Source organism: Archocentrus centrarchus, chromosome 4 (genome assembly GCF_007364275.1).
Source record: "Archocentrus centrarchus isolate MPI-CPG fArcCen1 chromosome 4, fArcCen1, whole genome shotgun sequence".
Taxonomy (NCBI): domain Eukaryota; kingdom Metazoa; phylum Chordata; class Actinopteri; order Cichliformes; family Cichlidae; genus Archocentrus; species Archocentrus centrarchus.
The window spans coordinates 25,910,293-25,925,524 of NC_044349.1; the positions used below are offsets into that span (position 1 = coordinate 25,910,293).

Consider the following 15,232-nt stretch of genomic DNA (forward strand, 5'->3'; position numbering starts at 1 on the left):
TGCTCTGAATGCTCTTATTGTCTGTGCAGCAATAACCCCCCCTTAAACCAAGCCAAATTTCTCCTAAGGGACACAAATAAAGAACCTTGAAACCTTGAAAACAACACAACAGGCCAACTTCAAGCCAATTGCACAAGTCACCATCAAGTGCGGGATTTATCAACTGCTGTTCTTCTTAGGCCTGAACCCCCTCAACCAGATCATTAACAAGACCGGCTACGTATACCGACTACAGAACCGCAAAACTCCAGATGTGCAGAGATACCCCTGAGGCAATCCTGCACATAAGAGCAGGGTGCAATATGCTAGCAGGCAGGGCATACGTGGAATGTCATAACCAAGTGGCTGGTATAGTATACAGGAACATCTGTACTGAGTATGGCCTGGAAGTCCTGAAGTCAAAATGGGATATGCCCCAAAGGGTGGTTGAGAATGACGAAGCTCAGATCCTGTAAGACTTTCAAATACAGACGGACAAACTGGTGATGGTTAACAAACTGCACATAGTAGTGGTGGACAAGCAGAGGTGGAAGGCCATAGTGATAGATGTAGCAACACCAAGCAACAGTTGCATCCAGAAGAAGGAACACAAGAAGCTTGATAAATACCAGGGGCTGAGAGAAGAGCTATAGAAGATGTGGAAGATAAAGGTAACAGTGGTCCCTGTGGGAACTGGAAAACTCGGAGCAGTGACCCCCAAACTGGGAGAGTGGCTCCAGCAGATTCCAGGAACAACATCCCAAGTTCTCTGTCCAGAAGAGCGCAGTCCCAGGAACAGCTAAGATACTGCGCAGGACCCCTAAGCTCACAGGCCTGTGGCAGAGGACTCAAGCTTGGAGTACAAAACCCGCCTGCAGGGCGAGTGGGGAAATTTTTGATAATTTTTCACACACACACACACACGCACGCACGCACGCACATGTGTGTGTGTATATGTATGTATATATGTATGTATGTGTATATATTTGGGATTTTTTTATAGATAGATATCAACATGCAGGTTGATTCTTGGATGATTTCTGCACTCTAGGAGTGTCTTAGACACAGTCTAAAATCGCTGTCCATATGCTGTAGAAATATTGTAAAAATTGGGCTAAGAAATAACAGTCACACTCCCAAGTATCTAGACTGGCCTCTGCATGCAATTGCAGAACAACACTGACCCCTTCTAGTTCAGCTATTTGTGTCTTGCACCTTTAATTTGCTCCCACGCAGGTCAGACCTTTGTGTTGAGTGTTGAAAGTGATTATATAAATATTACCTGGCTCAATATAGTAGCGTTATTGTTGCAGCAAAAAGGTTCTCCTTTAGGAATGGCACAAAGTGTTTAGTTGCTGTCAGACATAAGAGTGGTTCTCTGAACCAATGGCCAGAAAACAAGTAAGTGTATTTTCAAAAATTTTACACTATCCAAACAGGTCTTAGCTTTTATGTTTTAATAGAAAAAGGGAGATTTTCCAATGAAGTTGAAAATAATTTCCCCAAAGTTACCTTATTGCATCTGTTGGGTTAAACCAATAAAATTAATTAATTATACTGCATACATTTTAATACACTATTGATCAGTGCATTATACAATACTATATACATTAATTCAAGAGTCAAGAAAAGAATTAGAAACTCCTGATTAGTGCAGCACAGAAGGTATCATATTGTGCCTTTCTGCTCTTCCCTGTGGAGACCATGTGGGGATGAGCAAAGATACATCAGGATAAAAATAGATGAGACAAGGTATTGTGCATTCCCTGTGGAAAGGGACTGGGTTTCCCATACTGTGAGGAAACCCAGTGTATGTGTTAGCCAGCAAGCTAGTATATATGTTTGGACAAAATTTCACAGCCTCAAAAGAGAAAACATGGAAACTGAGAAATTAGGAGAAGAGAAAAGAAACGAAACAGCAGATTTCTTTTGCCAATTTCAATGAGAAAAATAAGAACACAATGACAGAATGGCTGGATACACTGCTGGTGTTGTGGGAACTCTATCTATAAATGGCCCTGCTTACTTTCTGCACCAAAGCCTGGAGTGCCAATGCTCAAATTGTCACAAGGGCCTACACTCCACACAGGAATATCTGTCACTCTCCCAGACAATGGCAGTGAAGATAAAGGAGATGTATTAGTTGCCAAACAACCACTAGCTTTCATGTCGCTGGATGCACATCAGGGGCACAGTGTTGTGTGAAAGGCAACCAGAGGTTGGAACTGAAGGATAAACACTTGGATAGACTTTATGATGCAGTTCTCTTCCAATTTAAGTGGAATATACGGTGCACTGATTAACCACAGCATTATAGGTGAAGTTAATAAATTAAATTTTATTCAATTCCGTTTTATTTATATAGCACCAAATCACAAGTCGCCGCAGGGTGCCCCAGTCAAACAACTCCCTATAAGCAAACACTTGGAGACAGTGGGAAGGAAAAACTCCCTTTTAACAGGAACAAACCAGCAGAACCGGCCTCAGTGAGGGGCTGCCATCTGCCGCGACTGGTTGGGGTGAGGAGAGGTCATGGAATTCATGTGGATTACCAAGTAACCGATAATCTGGTTTTATTGTTGTGTATTCATTTTTCACAGCTATGGCAATACGGTCTCATCTTGTTCCAGATCCAAATTACCATTTTAACCTTACTTTTTGCATTCCTATCGACCTCTCATTCTATTTTTCTGTCACTTTGGTTTAATCCATGCATCTACATGAACGCAGTGTTCTCTTTTTCTTTGTCTGTCTTCTTTGCAGCAGGACGATACTGTGTGTGTGTACTGTTAAATCAGTAAAATAAACATCACCACTGTTTGTCAATCTCTGTATCCAAGGGCAACATCTCTTTTCTCGAATAAGCCAGCCGACTGTCTGATGCAAATGAGACTCACATACTGAGGTTGCTGAACCCGAATACTGTAGTTTCATAGTGCACAGATGGAACAATGTCAGCACCTGATGAGGGTGTCTGTAGGGCTTTGTGCTCATATGCCTGTGAGCATGTACATACTCATGTTTTAATGGTTCAAGGTTATAGTTCGTAAATACTTATGTGAATTGAAGGTTCCATGTCATATATTTCTAGAGCATCCTACTTATTTGTTATCACAATTTCTTTGTTTCAGGTGTGGTATTCCACTACCGGGCGCCTCATGACCGCTATGCCCTATCCTTTGCTGATGCCAAGAGGGTGTGTGTGGAGAACTCAGCAGCCATTGCGACTCCCGGTCAGCTGCAGGCTACCTTTGCTGATGGCTATGACAACTGTGATGCTGGTTGGCTGTCCGACCAGACTGTACGGTGAGGCTTTCAAAGCTGGGTACAATAGCCATTTGGGTCTGTAGTGTTGGAATAACTCTCAAGATGACCTTATTCATTATCACTGTGGTTAATAGTGATAGTGTTGTGACCTGCTGGGGATGTGGGGAGGGAGAGGGGACAAAAGACACACTGTGGAAGAGAGCCAAAGATTAATAGTAACTAATGATTAAAAGTAGAGTGGTGTATAAACAGAGTGAAAAGAAGTGAATGAAAAAGAAATACTCCCCCTGTTACGGCCCTAGCAGGGCCTGCTGTGATTTTTGACCTAGTGGGAGTGGTTTGCGCTTTCTCCAGCTTTAGGTGCCACCCCTTAAGTACAGCTGACTCAACTCGGCAATTAAGCTAGTGTACTTAAGGCCAGAGAGAGGAGCACTCCTGTGCCAGAGAGCCTTTGTGATGCAGCTTGTGAGCTATGTGTTATGGGTCCTTACTTCTGCTCTGGAGAGAGGAGGGTGTTTTTGTGATTGAGGCCTTTTTAACTTACTCTTTTTGGCTTGGTGACTAAATTGTGGGTTTTGTTTGATTTTCTCCATGTCTCCTTATTGTCAACCCCAACACTTTTTTGTTATTTTCCCACACCCCCTGAACTTTTTAGGGGAACGTAACACCAAGCTGAAGGCTGTGCCTCTACTTCCTTCTACTCTTAAGTATCCTAGGAACCACAAGTAAGCCAGCAGTCTGAGATCGGGAAAAGAAAGTATGCAGAAACATATTTTCAGCTTCAACCCAGTAGTTGTGCCAGATTGGTATGCTTGAGGTGTAGTCATGAAGTTTGGTGAAAAATATCAGGGGAATACCCCCAGTCAGTGTGCAAATTTCCAATTGCAAAGTTATCTACCTAGTTTTCATAATAACAAGGTTTGCTGAAGTGGGTTTTTATATTAATATCTCTTTCAAGCAGTAGATAAAACTAACATTTCTGATAATTTTTCTCTCTATCAAACATTATAACAAAAGCAATGCTCCCAATAATGTCTAAAAACCACAAGTTAATGAACTATCTAAAGTATAACATATCACAGTTTGAAAGTTATTGTGATATTTTTGGAGTTTTCATAGACCTACAACTGTGCAACATAATTGGTCCTACTGTAATTGCTTGTTTGTACAGTGGAAAGGCAGCTATCTGCATCAGCCCCCTCTGAGCTGTCTGTCAGGCACGTGCTTCAGGTTGCCACTTTCCGTTAAGTCCCTTTTTTTTTTTTTACATTACCCATCAGAGCCTGCCTCTTGACATTGTTTTCCATATCAGCATTTTAATTTCAAATTGTCGTTGCTCCACTTGGCAAGCAGATTGACTGTTGTCTGCCTGACAGTTTTTCACAGCCTTCCCGTGGCACAACTTCCTTGCCTTTTTCTTTCTCGCCTTCCATCCTGTGCTCCTGTTGTTTTCACTCGGGAGCTATCTAATTGGTCCAGATCCAGGAGGCTCTGACTGCACATCAGCCAGGAGGAAAGTGTCCAATTAATACTTGGTGAAAAAATATAGACATCAACCTTTTTTTTCACCAAGCAAAAAGAAAGTGGCTGAGGCCTGAAACACTAAAATATTTTGTTCTCTTCTTATATTGCGAGCACGTCTGTATTCTGCATGTATATTTGATTGTGCATCTTTTCCAAGTACTTCATAAAGTCCCTGTATGCCCAGCATAATCTTTTAATCAGCCTCTTTGTTTGTACTCTGGTGCCGCAGGAAACAATGTTCTTGTGGAATAATTGCTCAGTTGGAGCCTAAATATAGATTGTTGTTGTTTTTTTGTTTTTTTTAAGCCCCACAGGCATTCCAAGCCACCAAAGAAATTCCCGATTCTTTTAACCTCTTCTCGACTTTCCATCGCTACCTTTTTCTCTTTCTAAAAGCTCGAGCACTGACATTCTTATATTGCAAGAGTGCTAAACACATTTGCGAACGATTTAAAATGAAACGATTTGGTTGTGAGACTCACACCAAGGGCAGAATAATTAAAACAAACAAGATAGTGTATCCGTTGAAGTGCTTACCAATTATTTTCCTGAGGTTGTTGTCGCATGCAGTGAATGTTACTGTATTTCTTACCTCCAGCCAGATTCAAGGGAAGATATCTCTGTGTTTATTTTTCATTAGTCTTTGGGAAATATATTTTGGTAATCTCTGAGAGGAAAATATGTTTAAACTTATTGTATTCAGGGCAGGCAATGATAAAAGTGTACTTTTCATCTTATTTTGTATGCGCGTGAACACAGACTCATCCCAGGGGAGCCAAGACGAGCTGCTTTTTTCATGGCCAGGTTATATTAATCTCACTCTCTTTTCTTCTCTCACTCTCTCTGTCATTGTCCCTATCTCCTGGGTTCCTCTGCAGGTATCCAATCCAGTCACCTCGTCCAGGTTGCTATGGTGATCGTGAGGACTCACCTGGAGTCCGTAACTACGGCAATAGGTCCCCTGATGAGCTGTTTGATGTCTACTGTTTTGCTAAGCGTCTTCAAGGTAGGAATCAGGAGCTTCTGCCATAAATTTGAGTTTAGTCATGCATGGGTCCACTAAGCCAAGGGTTTTCAGTGCCAGAAGGCTGTGACCAGGACTTAATACTCTGTTACCACAGCACAGAGGAGAGCAATGGGAGAGGAAGGGGAGGGGAGTTTGCAGAAGTGAGGGAGATGCAGAGGCCTGTAGGTAGGAGCTAAGTGGGTCGATAGTGTTATCATAAAATTTTATTTTTTGATTTGCAGTGTCACAAGAGGAGGTGGCAGTGGCTACCTCTTACTTGTGCAAAATCTTGTTTCTTCTTTCACTACTCCCTGTACACTCAACAGTTTACAGAATAAAATTGGGAAATGCATATTTTGTCACTAACTCCGGCATCTACAGATTCGGTGTGATGCTTATTGTATTTTTGATAATTTTATTTATTTTATTAGGTTTTTTTGTGTTTATTGTGAGATTGTTAGAAGGAAGTAATAAAAATGTCATGGACCCATGTTTATAGCTGCAGAAAGCTAGGCAACAAATTATCTACACACATTTGCAATCTAATATAGATTTACTTTCTAATTTAAGTGGCATATCTTGATCATTCATAAACAGCGTTGCTCCTACAAGCTTCAAGTTGTTCTACATGGATGAATATCTTTGAGGGGGCTGACGTTTTGCCTGTAGCTTAAATCTGTTAGCATCACATTATAAAGAACATGTAACAACTGAATGCATGTTTAAAGCACTTTTACATAGTTTTCTTTCCAATGCAAGTTAGCTGGAAGCATTACAAGACAGATGGAGACAGAGTTGGCTTTTCATACATCAAAATCAGTGGTTGTTGGCTAGAAATAGGAGGCCTGCTTTGGTTTGCTTGCGTGCGAAAAAATCACTGTTTCACAGATTTCCATAAATCTTACGTGATAGCTCTGCCACCTCTGTCAGTGTATACTGCATCTCTATTGCTCAAAGCTTGACAGCTATAGCAAGAAGAACTAACAGGCAGCGCCTTAGCGAGCAGATAATTACAAAGGTTCTTCTGTGCTAAATCAAAGTCCTCCAAATCTAAAAGAACTTCAAACCATTTTTAATATGATCAAGTTATTTAAATGTTATTTGAAGAAAACATTTATATTTACATCTTGAAATCAAAGATTACACCAACAAAATATTTTCTGTCATTGACTTTTTTTGACCGAATGACAGAAAAATCTAAAGGCTGTCCATCATTTCTGACAGAGTAGAAGATGGTGATTTGCCATAAGATGAAATCATTCACATACAATAGTGACAAGAATAGTGCTCACAGCATTGGGGATATGTCTGTTCCTAAACATAACATCAAACGTTACACAGCAGAATCCTCCCTCAAGGTGCATCTGTGACCACTACAGGTCACAGATGAATGCAGCTGCAGCCCGATACAGAAGAAATGCATGCAGTCCCATGTTAAAACAGTATTGCTGACTTCTGATCATTTCCTTGGGGGCAGCATTCCCAGACTTGTAGACTGTTGTTTAAACTCCAGTTCCAGTGTCCAGTGTGGCAGCAGAGCACAAAGGTCAGCGTTAACAGTACAATTAAAACATATGGCGTATGGTTTAGGGTTAGGGTTAGTAAATGGTTGTTGCAAAAGGCAAAGCCAAAACCAAATGACAGTAATCTCTTTTATATCAAGCATGCATTCTGTTTTAGTCACGTTTGCCTGTTTAGATGCAATGGCTGTAATGTCTTAGTATCACTTTGGAGGAAAAAAAATCATCTGTTTCATGTGGTGTTGACATGAGGAGTGACCCAAAGGTCTGTGTCTCTGTCTATCCTTTCCTCATACTGTAAATACGTATTCTTTTCTCTGCAGTAATCAGTATTGTGACTAAGTTGTTTTTTTTTTTTTTTAATTCAATACTGTTGAATATAAGTCTTTGTTGCGAAAAATGAAAAAGACAGGTAACAATAGATTATGATGGAAATTTTATGACCCTGTCTGTTAAAAAGACAGATGAGGAGACCTCAGCTTGACAGACATCAAGTCAGCCAGTGACCTTTATGATGCTTATTCCTCTTAAAAAGTCTTCAATGCACTTTGAGATTTGCCTGCTTCTGAAAAGATTTTTATCTTTCTTCTTTCTTCACTTATATTTTTAATCTTCTGTTCTTGAACCTCAACATTGGATACAGAATATTTGTTGCTATCTTGGTGAGGTTTGTGCCATGGATATACACAAGGGGCAATAGTGGATATAACTCAAGCACTTTTTGCTATTTTTAGCTCAATAGAACAAACATAACTAGCATTGTCTTCCTCCAGTTTGATTTCATTGGTCCCTTAAGCTTCTGGTAGCCAATCTCCACTCCTTATAGATACTTCTTAAATTGTTGAGAGCTGTGCAAACTTCCTCAGGCCATCATTACAGCTTCACTGCTGCTCATACTACATGACAAGATCTATGCAATTTACCATATGTCCAGTGTATCCTGTGTGTAAGGCAGGACATTTAAGATGTTAAAGTCCTAATCAATCTTCTGTCTCCACACTGCTAACTGAAAGCCATACTATCAAGTGGTGTTTTTAGGGATTATTAGATCACCTCCACTCAAAAATCCAACTGTGGATTCTGAATCTACGTTCCTCAAGGGAGAAAGTGATTGTCATCACTCTCTGCTCCCTGCTGTGCTGAGCTTGGTGTTTCCTCCAGGGGAATGATGGACTCAGCGCTTAAATGGCAAATGTTAACGCTGCATATATTCTTCATTCACACCATAATCGCATCTATTCAAGTTGCCTGACTGAAATTAAGTGTTCACGATACTTTGACATCCTGCAAATTATACAGAGCAATTCTAATAAGAAGAACCTGTTTTTCTATATTTAACACCGCAGTCTGACCTACAGGGGTTACTTTATGGATGTCACTTATTATGAGGTATGCAAATGTCATTAAGCATCACAGTAGTAAGAAAAAAAAAGAGTTTCCACTATTTATAGACAATGAGAAGAGAAAATTGCATGACCATCTCTAGACTTTATATCCTGCAGTTAAGAATGTTGTTCAGTGAAATTAACAACCTGATTGAAGTAATCAGCAAATAATTGTCTGTTGTCAAAGTGAAATTCCTGGCTGATATATGGCTGGTCTTTCATTTATTAAAGAAAAAAACAACAAAAATAAAAACTAGAAACTTAATTAATCACCTCTATAAACAACTGGATACACCCTGCTCGACTACATATGCAATAGTCGAGCAGGGTTTGGTTTACACAGAAAAAATGGCTGTAACAGAGTAGGTCTTTTGCTGTTTTGTCACTCATTTAATTTAATCGGTAATCTACTGTATAGTAATAAGAAAAATTCAACACCTTGTAAAAAACCTGTTTAGACATCTTCTAGCTTCAGATTTGACAAATCCCACCTCACACTATCCCTTTCACCTTCCCATTTTATTTTGTTTGTATCTTCACCCTTCAGACTGTGGAGAAATACTGAAATGTCATTCTCCTGTCTTGATATAAATCTCCTACAGTAGATGCTTATATCAAATGTGTTCTTCTGTTCTCTGCTCCCCATTATTACTGTCCAACCCTCCAGCTTATATATTTTTCATCACCACACCCTGAGCTGCCAGTGATCATTTACATTTATTTGTGCTGCGTTCTTCTTGAGCACTTGCTGTCTTGCTTGCCAAAGCCCTGTTTTTGTATTTTTTTTTTTAAACCATCATCAGCACCATTCTTCAGCTTCTTCTTTTTTTTGGCACTTCTTGTGTACTTAGATATCTTTTTGAAATGTCTTTGATTGCAAAGAATTTCCTTTAGTCAGTACTTTGAATTACTGATTTTCTTTCATTATTGTAGGCAAAAATAAAATGCCTTCTCATGTCTCTCAGGTAAACCTTTTCTTTCATCTCTTTTACTTCAAGTCTCCACCTCTTATTTTTTTTTTTACAGTTCACAAAGGAGAAAAAGAAAATGGCTAGAACTGATTGCTTTTATAGTACCTTAAAAGAAAATAAGATTCACACAACAAGAGACAGACACAAACTCAGATGCACTTAACATCGGTTTACACAACCGAACGATTCATAAAATCAACCTGCTCTCAAAAACCTACAACTACAAGCCAACTGAAGTGCTTTTTCCTCTTTCTCCAACTTCCAGGTGAAGTTTTTCACTCCACAGTGCCAGAGAAGCTGAGCCTTGCCACCGCCTCCACTCACTGCCATTCGCTGGGAGCCCAGCTGGCGACTGTCGGGCAGCTCTTCCTGGCCTGGCAGGCTGGTCTTGACCAGTGTGATCCCGGCTGGCTCGCTGATGGCAGCGTTCGCTATCCCATCAATGTCCCACGGAAGAACTGCGGTGGAGACGAGCCTGGGGTACGGACCGTCTACAACAACCCAAACCGGACCGGATTTCCTGACACCACAGCCCTGTTTGATGCCTACTGTTACCGAGGTACCAAGCGCTCTGTGATAATGAGGGTGATGCAGCTACATTGTGGTAATTGCCATGGTAACATGGATCTGGGGAATTGGTTTCCCTTCTGATTTTTAATTAGCATGAGATGTTGGTGTCACACATGAAGGAGCTGTGATGAGACTGTGTGACATTTGTGTCCTCTCGATGGATTTCAGAGCTTGTATGTTCTGGGTAGTTAAGCTTGCAAGAGAGAATGCAAATATGGTTCAAATATGAGTGAGATTGTGACTAAAGCTGGGGTCTGCAATGGCTCTGTGTCTAACTTTATCCTTTTATCATCTGCTAAGACTGGAATAAGTTAGTTTCATTTTCAAACTGAACTGACTTTACACTCTGTTCTGATCATTGTTATTGTGTAGCCGATTATATCAGTGCTTATTTTGTGTACATGTTTTGGCTTGCATTGATTGCAGAAAACTGCAGGATAATATTTAGGTAGGAAAAACGAAAGAATGACAATTTCATCTTTCACAATGTCAGCACAAGAAAATATAACTGAAGTGAAACATCTGCGTAACCCAATAATTTTAAGTAAACAAGAACAGCATGAGAGCAGAGCAGCAGCGAATCTGTCAAAACAAACAGCTGACAGATGAACCTCTTCGTAGCACCAACAATTCGAAATGCAGATTTACATGAATACTTAATATGAATGATGTCTGTGAAGTAGCTAAAAGCAGATAAAAATTCTGATAGGTTTTGTTTATTAACACAGACATGGTTCATGAGAATAATATTGTTGACACAGTCTTAGTTGTATTTTTGTATTAATACCACATTTGTAAGTTTGCTGATTTAAAATGATTTTCATGTTTAGTAGAAAAACAGATCTACTTATGATATCCATAACACTCTTTAATCCTTCTGTGGATTTAATCTTATTAAAGATAAGGAAAGTGAGGTTTATGGCACTGTTATAACGCAGAAGATAAAACGAGTTAATTGATCTGTGATTGTGTGTTGCAGCCCACCAGCCAGCAGGGGTCCAGGCTGCAGAGCCACAGACTTTATATCAGACAGCTCACCCAGAAGCAGAGGCCATGCCCTTATTCACTGAAGCCCAGGATAGTGCCCATGTTCCTAAGACTTCCTCCTGGACTGGCCTTGTTGACTTAGATGAATTAGGAGCCCCCTATATTGCTGGAATCAACAACTCATCTGAGATCTCTGAAGAGCATGTGATCATCCACTTAAGGCCCAAGGAGGACTTGGATGAAAGTCAGGAGGAACCCAGAACCACAGAACCCAGCCAGAATGAGTCACATAACCCAAAGAGCACCAACTCTTTTGGCCTTTCTGACCTTGAAAGCTTGGAGAAACATGGAGGCTCTGCCCATGAGAAAGAAGATGAAAGCTACTTTGAGTCTGACACCCCAACATTATCCTCAATTGCCACTTTCACCCCCCAAGTTCAGACCAGTAATAGTATTCTGACTGACTTTGTTAATACTCTTATAAGGCCCTTTAGGTACTGGACTCAGAGTGAAGAAGGTGATGAGACAGAGAGAACATCCATGGTGCCTGAAGAAAAAACAACAGAAAACCAAACACAGGAAGAAGCACCCAGCAGAAACCTGAGTTTACCAAAACCCAGCGGGAAAAAGGGCAGCATAGATAATGCCATTATGGAGCACAGAAGTGGCCCTTTTTCTTTCACGGGTCCCACCTCTGAGTTACAGAGTCCAGAGGAAGGTCTGTCCAATCAGGAGAAAGAGATGATGCCACTGATTCAGTCAGTAGCTGCAATCCAAAACACTGGGGAAGGTGGTACCAGCCCCCCTCCAGAAGAGCGAATAATGAGCCCCTTGGCTGACCACCCTCAATCTCCTGTTAAAGGTATGAGTTCAGCTTTTAATTTGTATGTATATTTCTAAGTACTGTTCAACTTTACCCTTTAAAACAAATAACTAGACGTGAAATTGAAACAGAAACGAGTCTAAATTGGAGCTGTTTTGTTTCAAATGGAGGCGGGGTACATTTGAATGTCGCTGGTAAATATAGAATCTGTTTGTGTCATGCTTTTTAAATAGTCTCTGCCTCTCCATTCTACTCTATCTTCTTTTCCCTCGAGTATGCTGTAATATATTCCTCCGCAGGGCAATTTGAAGTATCGCTGTAAATTTAATTAAACAGTAATTGCAAACAAACAAAGGGAGCAAAGCACATACAGTAATGCAGAGTGTTGGACTCTTCTGCCTTCATTCTCATATTTATTGACAAAGTGCTTTGTTTACAGTGCAAGCTGTAAGAAAGAGTAAAAGCTATGCCTGTTTTGTTTGTTTTAAACCTATTCAAATGTGTTGAAAGGGTTTTTTTTTGGCTTTTTTATTTTTTTGTTTAAAAAAAAGAACATCTGCATACCAAGTTACAGCTTATTTTTAGAACATAAAGATATGGATTCAGATTAGGATTAACTGTGGAGAATAATATAGTATAATATAGAATCTTTATTTTTTGAACACATTTCAAAATCCATGTCACAAAGCGATTTACAGGGATACCAAGATAAAACATACAAGTCCTAAAATCCTGATGTTAAAGGGAGACATTAAAATATACATACTGAAAATACAGTACTTGTAATTTTTGAAGGTGGTCTTGAGCACTCGTTCTCCAGGCTTTCTGAAGGTATTTCAAGCTTTTTCTTGGGAAAACTGGCTGCTCTTTCACTCATCTTTAATCCAGTTCTTGTATGTGACATTTTCAAAGAAATTAAACCATTCAAACACAAAAAAGGCACCTAACTCAAGGGATGAGCTGATGTTGTGTCCACATATAACAGACAACTGAGTAAAGAACCAATTTTAAAGTGTTTCTTTAGGTACTTTGTTACTAGCAGCCTGTTGCAAAAACACATCATTTTTTCCCATTTATTTTGTTGAATCTGCAGAAATGCGATGTGTATATATATATATATATATATATATATATATATGTACAATGATAACACAGTTTGACAAGCATAAGAAAAAATTTCACCAACAAGGTGATTCCCAAATAGCTACTAGCCAGGGACCTGGTGTGCTGTGTATCCTTGGAAATTTTGAGGAAACTGGACAAGTGGAGGACAAAAGAAGAAGTGGCAGGCCCAAAAAAAAACTATCTGGAGCAGATGAACAGCATCTGAAAGTTATGTCTTGAAGAAATGGGGGAAAAAATACAGCAAAGACCTGACATGGGACCTGAGAGATGCATCTTGCCCTTCAGTTGATCTATCTACTGTTTACTGAGTGGCTGCCAAGAAGCTATTCTTAAGAAAGGGAAACAGGGAGAAAAGGCTGAGGTATGCCAGATTACACACGAACTGGAGTGAAAGTCAGCGGCAGCAGGTCTTAATGTAGTGATGAACCCAAATATGAAATTTCTGGTTCAAATTGTCATCAGTATATATGGAGGAGGTCAGGAGAGAGGTACAACAGTTAGTGTCTCCTCTCTGTAAAACACGGTGCCAATGCAGTAAACACATACTTATATAGGAAAACACACAATGGAACCCTGTCAGTCATGGATGGGCCTCCCCAGAGCCCAGACCTCAACAATTTTGAAGCGGTGTGGGATCATCTTTAGAGGAAATGGAACATAAAGGAGCCAACATCAAAAGAAGAGCTTTATCCTTGGAGAAGCTTAAAGAACTGTTCCTGAAGACTACTTAAAGAAATTACAAGAAAGCTGCCTAAGAGAGTTCAGGCTGTGTTGAAAGATGAGTTGAAGATGGTCATAACAAATATTGACTTTGAAACACATTACAATTATACACACTGTGTTTGCCTTATACACTGTAATTCCATATATGTTTGCATGTTTGAATAAATCATTGCACCTATTTCCAACATTCCTAATGAAACATAAAGAAATCAGGGCTGACTCAGGACTTTTGCACAGTACTGTAGTATAGCAAAAGTTGTAGTCTTTGTCAGCAGAAATATGCAGTTTAATGGAAAATTGAATGAAAATAAAAATTAAAGTCAGGAAAAACTTTCACAAAAAAAAAAAAAAAAATTTAAAGCACAGCTTAAAGGAGGTCACTGTTTCAGCTGACCTGATTCCTTGGGTAGATCATTACAGAGCTTTGGGGTGCTGACTGCTAACACTCTGCCCCCTTTAGCTCTCAAACAGTCGATAAGAAGAGACATAAGATCTCTGTGTGAGGACCTAAAGGAACATACTGCAAATTAAAGCAGTGAGGAAACCACTGCTTTAATACCCATATCTGCCACCAGATATGTTTAGATGTTTAAGGAGGCTGTGGTGAGACGAATAGAGATAAATGCTTTGTTTTTAAGTGGTCCAGGGTCTGGGTGTGTTTGCCTTGTCACAGAGTTAACATCCTCAGTGGAGTAAATTACCCGCAGTTCAACAAATCGAAAGATTAAAAAAAGTTCACCAAGTCACCGTTTTAATTTCACATGCTTTTAAAAGTAGACAAGCAGACAGGAAACCCAAAAATTACTTCCTTTAGCTTAAAGTGCAGGAAATATAGAAGACTAGAGATCTGAGGAACAGACTGCTGGACCAATTGCTACTAGAAGAAGGCATCTACTGTAACGCTAAATTACAGCACATCAGAAGAGGTAAAGAACCAAGGCTGAAAAGAAAGTGTACCAAAACCTTGGGCTGAAGGAGGGAAGAAGCTTTTCTTTAATGGCCACCACAAATAACACATCCTTGGCTTCGGCTAAATAGGAAAGATCCAAAGTAAGACAAACATTCACATAGGCAGCCAAAAGAATGATTCAATAAAAGTGCAAGGCTTTTCTCACCTAGCGATTGCTGGCTTTATTAATATAAATACTCACTGCCGTGCTACCTGAAATCCCATGGCAACCCAATCCCGAGGTATTAATGAAAATCCATGCTTTAGTCCACATGCATTATTCACAGCCTTATCCAATTAACATGGAGGCTGGGCTGCAATGCCGTTCACTCTAACCACCATCCACGTCTCTGCCAATTAGGCCCTGGCTCTCTGAAGGTAGGCGGTAATGATCACTACAATG

General features: G+C 39.9%; 1 protein-coding gene across 1 annotated transcript in view; it reads left to right on the forward strand.

The window, feature by feature from the left end:
* ncanb (neurocan b) overlaps window positions 1-15,232 on the forward strand; it is a 126,819-nt gene that overhangs the window by 4,894 nt on the left and 106,693 nt on the right. The window contains exons 3-6 of the mRNA XM_030727254.1: window positions 3,111-3,285; window positions 5,649-5,776; window positions 9,918-10,211; window positions 11,202-12,071. Coding sequence (XP_030583114.1) covers window positions 3,111-3,285; window positions 5,649-5,776; window positions 9,918-10,211; window positions 11,202-12,071 — 1,467 coding nt within the window. The remainder of the gene's footprint in view (window positions 1-3,110; window positions 3,286-5,648; window positions 5,777-9,917; window positions 10,212-11,201; window positions 12,072-15,232) is intronic.